The sequence below is a fragment of the Papilio polytes genome, unplaced genomic scaffold (genome assembly GCF_000836215.1).
Source record: "Papilio polytes unplaced genomic scaffold, Ppol_1.0 DF820844.1, whole genome shotgun sequence".
Taxonomy (NCBI): Eukaryota; Metazoa; Arthropoda; class Insecta; order Lepidoptera; family Papilionidae; genus Papilio; species Papilio polytes.
The window spans coordinates 1,025,386-1,031,655 of record NW_013528360.1 but is presented as its reverse complement, the minus strand read 5'-3'; the positions used below and the strand labels follow the sequence as shown (position 1 = coordinate 1,031,655).

The 6,270-nt window shown below is 36.0% G+C and overlaps 1 protein-coding gene across 1 annotated transcript; it reads right to left on the bottom strand.

Annotated features, from left to right (window-relative positions):
• Window positions 1–732: 732 nt before the first annotated feature.
• Window positions 733–5,835, bottom strand: LOC106110141 (UDP-glucuronosyltransferase 3A1-like). The gene is made up of 9 exons (XM_013291856.1): window positions 5,740–5,835; window positions 5,433–5,658; window positions 4,819–4,906; window positions 4,272–4,461; window positions 3,598–3,795; window positions 2,702–2,921; window positions 2,130–2,349; window positions 1,451–1,670; window positions 733–1,025 (listed from the first exon to the last, which is right to left on the bottom strand). The coding sequence occupies exons 2-9, from the start codon at window positions 5,592–5,594 to the stop codon at window positions 758–760; spliced, it is 1,566 nt and encodes a 521-aa protein (XP_013147310.1). The 5' UTR covers window positions 5,595–5,658; window positions 5,740–5,835; the 3' UTR covers window positions 733–757.
• Between the last annotated feature and the right edge of the window lie 435 nt (window positions 5,836–6,270).

Here is a 6,270-nt window from a genome sequence, read left to right as displayed (position 1 = left end):
AGTGTAACCATCTATAATGTTGGCCGTGACTTATCTACACTTGTCGGTAATTGACCCTACACGCTCCGCCGCTTTAATGAGGCTTAACTGGGATTAGCTTGATTAATAAATGGACTGTAGATGAAGCATGCAAAGCCGATAATTCTTTACTTATGGTTACTTAACTTTTGCAATATGATAGTTCAGATAAAAATATTCATATAGAAATCTTACTAATATTATGAATGCGGAATAGATGGATGGATGTTATAGTTTGACTTTTTTTATAACATAACGTGGCTAACCAGCAAGCGCCACCTAAATCCGCCAAAATGGCGAAGCGATCGCTGCCCATAGACACCCGCAATTGCACATGCGTGCCTACCCTTATACGACGAAGGAGCAGACACGCATAAAGAAGATATTTCCCCTTCCTTTGCATCTCCTCCACCGTCAAATCGACTTCCACTTCCCACTCTCTCTTTATAATAAAAAGGTGGTAAAGGGGCTTAAATTAGGGCTCGGGCACCACACTCATAACGAAGCACGGAATTGCTTCCATTTCGCGCCTGTCTTCTGTGTGGCCTAAGCGGTTGGGACAGTGGTAGAGCCCGCTTTAACATCTTCGCACGAATGGGTCGGTTCACCCGGTGCAATACCACGACTACACAGTTTTAAATTCTATTCACCAATTTTCAAATACACAATAAGTTAGAATCTTCATCTTACGACAATTAAAAAGAAAGTCCTCAATTTCTTTTACAATAATTTATTTAAATCATAGCATTTTAGCTTTTACTTTATACTGCATTTTTATATAATACAATCTACGTAAAATCCATAACGTCAGTATTATTCCTAGAACTAACAATAAAACTAGATCTAAGTATATCTTCTGGTACCAGGGCATCAGGAGAGCTGGTGAACGAAGGTGTAGAGCCCCTTTGGTGGCTATCACGTGCTCTACCCAGTGGACCAGGACTTTACCTGGTGGTGCCAAACGGTGGTGGTAGATGAAGGATGCTTCCTTCATACGTTCTCGGTACCTAATGATGGGATTCGAAATAAATGGTGGGTGCAGAAAGATTTCTTACACAAGTTGAAGTAGAGACATTTTAAAACGAGAGGCGGAATAAAATATAATACAACGCAGCTTATAAATGTAAATGTATAACTGATAAATTAGTAAGTGAAACACGGCTAGTTTCTTTTTCATATTATCCCTTAATTTGCACTTACTGCTATCTAATTTGTAGGTAGAGGTGGAATTTGTCTTGTTGCAATGAACACACAATATTTCCTGAAGAGGAACATCACGGATTTCTGCGATTGTGCAAAAAGGGGTTGCAGAAATTATAAATTAAAACATTTCCTGTCTCTGGCGCATTTCTTTCATCTCTACCACATTCATACATCTACGTAAGCGAACAAAATACCTTCTTTCTTACGTATATCTCTTTGGGATACTTACATAGAATTATTTAGCATTTCATGTATAGCTTCCTTCAGATCTTCAGCTAAGTTATCAGTAAGATCAACCTTGACTCCAATTCCTCTGCTCACGGATTTATCAGCATTATACAGGTGGTCGTAGAACACTGGTATAGATATGTGTGGTACTCCGAAATGAATTGCTTCGTTCATTGATAGTAGACCGCCGTGGCTGATCAGTAGGATGCAGTTAGGATGAGCTGGAATGATATAAAAGTTTGAAATGCATCACCCTGGAGAAGGTTATGTGTTCTTCTAGACAATTCCCTGCATTTTTGCCAAATTACATCGACATCTGTATATCCGTTTAGGCGGCAAACTCTACTAAACATCCATCCATTTAAATTATTATTAGTAAGATATTATTATAATATTAGTAAGATAAGACAGCCTTGGAGTAGTTTCAAAGTTTTTTCCGCACAGACACAAGAAAAAACTTTTGTTCAGAATTGAGTAAGCGCGCGCGCAGACCTTTAAATCCAATCGTACAACTGTTTGGTCACTCTTTGATTATTATGAGCTTATATGAAGGTCCGCACATTACTTGATTTTTGATGCAACTACACAATTGAATTGGCTACGAAACAATCTATAATCGAAAATCACACAACTGTTGTGCGATAGTTTATTCAAAGAAAATAGAATAGAAAAATAATTACATAATATGCTTAACTGTGGTGCCCACTGTAGGATATGGACATTCTTAGGTAGATTAGGTACAGGTTCCTCGAACTTCCATAAAACAGTTTGATTCAATCCACTGAAGATTTTTATGAGTCCTTGTTTAATGGAATCGGGTAGATCTTTGCTTTTCAAATTTGATCCCATACTAAAGTAGATAACGCCGTTTGTTGCTTCATCCATGATATTTTTCAATTCCTACATTGACAAAGTATTGAGTGATTTATTAGAGCGGACGCACACCTTTGATTAAAGTATCGCACGACTGTTTAGTCGCATTGATTCCTATGAGCTTATATGGAGGTGCTACACTACTCGATTTCTAGTTGTGCAACTAAACAGTTGAATTGGCTGCGAAACAATCGACAATCGCACAACTGTTGTGCGATAGTTTAGTCAAAGGTGTGCGCCCACTTTTAGAATCAAATGCTTGTTAGTAGAACTGCTACTAACAATATTAGTGGTCTGATCAATCAAGAATTTGTGGTTTTTTAGTCAAAAGAAGTCTTTAAACTGATAAATAATACAATCAGGGTTGTGACAAACTTACTTTAGGCAATACCGGTACAACTTCATCGATATGTTGGCCACCGATAGGAATATAGTTTTGTGGCAACCTTATTGCCTGTCCCATAGACACGTGGTAGTTTCCAAAGATTAGAGAAGCGTTTAGACGCAACACTTCATAATCTGGTAATGTTCTATTCTTCTTTGTTAATATTGGTTTGAAAGCATTATCAAACACTTCATTTTCGATGTATCGTTGATAGCTAAAATATAAAATAAAGAATTAAATTAGTTTTCAAGAGCTGCACTATGAATGGAACTCTCGACCCGCGACTCCGTACATCATCATCACCATCATCACCAGCTCACTATATGTCCCCACCGAGGGGCTCGGAGCCTACCCTAAATTAGGGTGACTAGGCCATAGTCAACCACGCTGGCCCAGTGCAGGTTGGTCGACTTCACACATATCTTTGAATTTCGATATGTGCAGGTCGCATCACGATGTTTTCCTTCACCGTAAGAACGTCGGGTAAATTGTGTACATATGAAAATTCGAAAAATCGAAAATCACATTGGTACACGGCGGGATTCGAACCCAAGACCTGTAGATTACAAGTCAAGTGCTTAAACCACTGAGCTACTGATACGACTCCGTACGCGCGGGATTAAAAAAAAACTAAGTAGAATATGTGTTCTTCCAGACAAAGTTCTACATCTGTGCCTTCATCGGATCCTTTCAGCAATTTAATCTACAAACTAGCAAACATCCATCCATCTAAACTTACGCATTTGAAATTTTAGTAAGATTTTACTTGAGCTTCAATGTGTTTCACACAAAAAACTGTTTCTTGTTCTAATCATTGTTAGAAATTATAATTACAGCACTACGCTCGGATATTTTAAAATAACACGACGATTAAATGTACTTATACTTACAAGTAATTTCTCCATGTCTTCGTTATCTGGAATTTCAGCAGCTTAAAGCGCTGCCAAAAGGTGAAAGGAGGTATATCCCTCATTTCGATATTAGCGGTGTAAGCTGGATTGGTCGCTTCGTCGATCAAACTTAGTGCAGTAAAACTAGCTTCGTAAGGAAAGAACCAAATATATGGGCAGTTAAATGCGGCTGCAAAACTGCAAGCAAACGTTTTATGTAATTAAAATATTAAATACTATTGCTGGCGACTTTGTCCGCGTGAAATTAAAAAATATAGACTATGTTACTCGAAGTAGCTTTTTAATGGTAAAAGAATTTTTGAAATCGGCCCAGTAGTTTTTTAATTATTTTAATACATATGAAAATCCAAAAATAAAAATCTTTCCTCTTTATAATATAATTAAAGACATAGATAAGAGTTTATAGAAAATTGAGTGAGGTAAAATATCAATATTTCGCAATTATTATGATGAAAATTTTTATTTATTAATCGTCCACATCATTAATATAAAAATTCTAAACACTTTACGTTAACTAGTTTACGTAACTAGTAATTATTTACTGGTTAAACTCGGCTTATGAAAATATTCCCATCCTTGTCACTTTAAGGAAAAGGATAGAGACGAGAGTAAATTTTTATACAAACACTTTATATGGAAACATTTATATTTACCCGCTAAATACTTCATTGAACGTCCACTGAGCTAACACCAAATCGAAGTTCTCAGTCGGATCATTAAGAAGTTCCGATACGTTTTCGCTTTTTAAAGTATTTCTCGTAAGATTCATCAGCATGTTGAAGATATTGTCTTGATCCATTTCTATGTCTCTCGTCATCAGGTTTTTTAGATTTATCAACGTAACTAGAATATAAAATTATTGTTTAGTTTCGTATTGAGTTTACTATGATTATAAAGAATTTTAGATTTAAAAAAACTGAACATTCTTAGGTACAATCGCGGAATTCCGCGGCGTTCCACTTTCAGAAAATTATCTTGTAAAATCAATAGCAATTAGTTGTGCAAACGACGAAATAACACACAGTCCGACTTTTTTGCGTATAAATATATTTGAAGATGCTTCCTCTTAGTTATCGTTCCGCATCATCGCGCGTATATAACGTCTATAGTTTTTAAGGTGGACCACCGTCAGATACCCCGATAGTACCTATTATGTACTATTTAATGTTTTTAAAGTAAAATAACTAGTTATAAATATACCATTAAGATGGTTGATATTATCAATGACTGAAATATATCGGAGATTAGGAACGGTTTTGTTTTCAGGAAACGGCGTGATGTAAGTAACCTGAAATATCAATTATTTTTTAAAATACTGAAGTTAAAACTCATGTTTAAAAGGCTACATTATCACTGAGAAGACTAAATTTTTTACTAAATGTTGCTTCGCCACTTCGTCCACGTGTAACTAAAAAATAGTAAAAACATAGCCTATGTTATTCGGCGATAACGTAGCTTTTTAATGGTGAAAGAATATTTGAAATCGGCCCTGTCGTTTTTGAGTTATATGAATACATACAAAAATCCAAAAATATAAATCTTTCCTCTTTATAATATCAAACATAGATATAGATATATGTAATTTTATGTGGATGAAGTCGTCTGCAAAACATCTCTCTCTTCTATTCCTATGTCCCCAAACTGGGGCAGAGGGCGTCCACAGTACGCCGCCAGCTCGCTCTATCCGCCGTCAACAGCCTAGGGCACAGTGGGTCAATCACCTGCTTGTCCGAACTTCTTTTATGATTCAAGAATCGAACACAGTAAATCGGATCTGCAAAACATAGTAATAAATAAATGAATAAAATACATACCTCATGTCCCGCCTTAAGCAAGTGATTGACTACCCCATTCCCTAATATCCTATGACTTCCTGCAGGGATGGGAAACACGGCCAATATCTTGTACCCTCCACATTTTATACCAAAGAGTATCAAAACATAGGTTATAATACACTTGAATGAAAAATTCATCATCGATTTCAATATCGATTTAAAATTCAAATCCGAAATCGTTTGATGTAATTTATATTATTACAAACTGTAAATAAAGTTATATTTTAGCACCCGATGTTATAAAAAGAATGAACTAAATGTCAAATAGTTTTGATCCACTAAAGACCTTAAAATATTTTTAACGACACGTGTGTTTAACTAAGCCCAAGATAGACCGATATGGAGGAATTTACTAGACCAGGCCCAGGCCCACCCGCGGCTGTAGTGCCTCTGATGATCATGTGTGTTTAACTAGATACGTTTTAATAAAACAGTTGTTTAACTAACGTCAAATTATTTTTATAATTAAGACTCTTGTTCTACATTCAAGCGTTAAATATGTACATTTATAATTAAGGAAAATGTGCTATCGTGTGTTGGTTTTGCGTATGTTTTTATTTGAAAAATAAATTTTAATAAGATGTAAGTGTGGACCTTTAGTTTTATCTGTATGGATTGTACAGAGTACTTTACAATTATCAGATTTGCATATACAAGTGCAGTCTGATTGTAAATATAACTGAAGGGAACCTTTACTAATGGTAGCTTACATACTCGAAAGACAAAACAAATGAGAAGCGTCAAATCATCCTCATCTCCCCTGCCTTATCCTACTTCCGTAGGGTCGGCGCACCGGGTTTTCGTCCACCAAAGCACT

Excerpts from the sequence above, each read along its gene's own strand:
- LOC106110141 (XM_013291856.1), bottom strand. The coding sequence starts at position 5,594 with ATGATGAATTTTTCATTCAAGTGTATTATAACCTATGTTTTGATACTC. Across the intron at positions 4,462-4,818 it reads TAATATCAACCATCTTAATG|TTACGTTGATAAATCTAAAA; the intron begins GTATATTTATAA and ends TTTATATTCTAG. Across the intron at positions 2,922-3,597 it reads AAGACATGGAGAAATTACTT|CTATCAACGATACATCGAAA; the intron begins GTAAGTATAAGT and ends TTTATATTTTAG.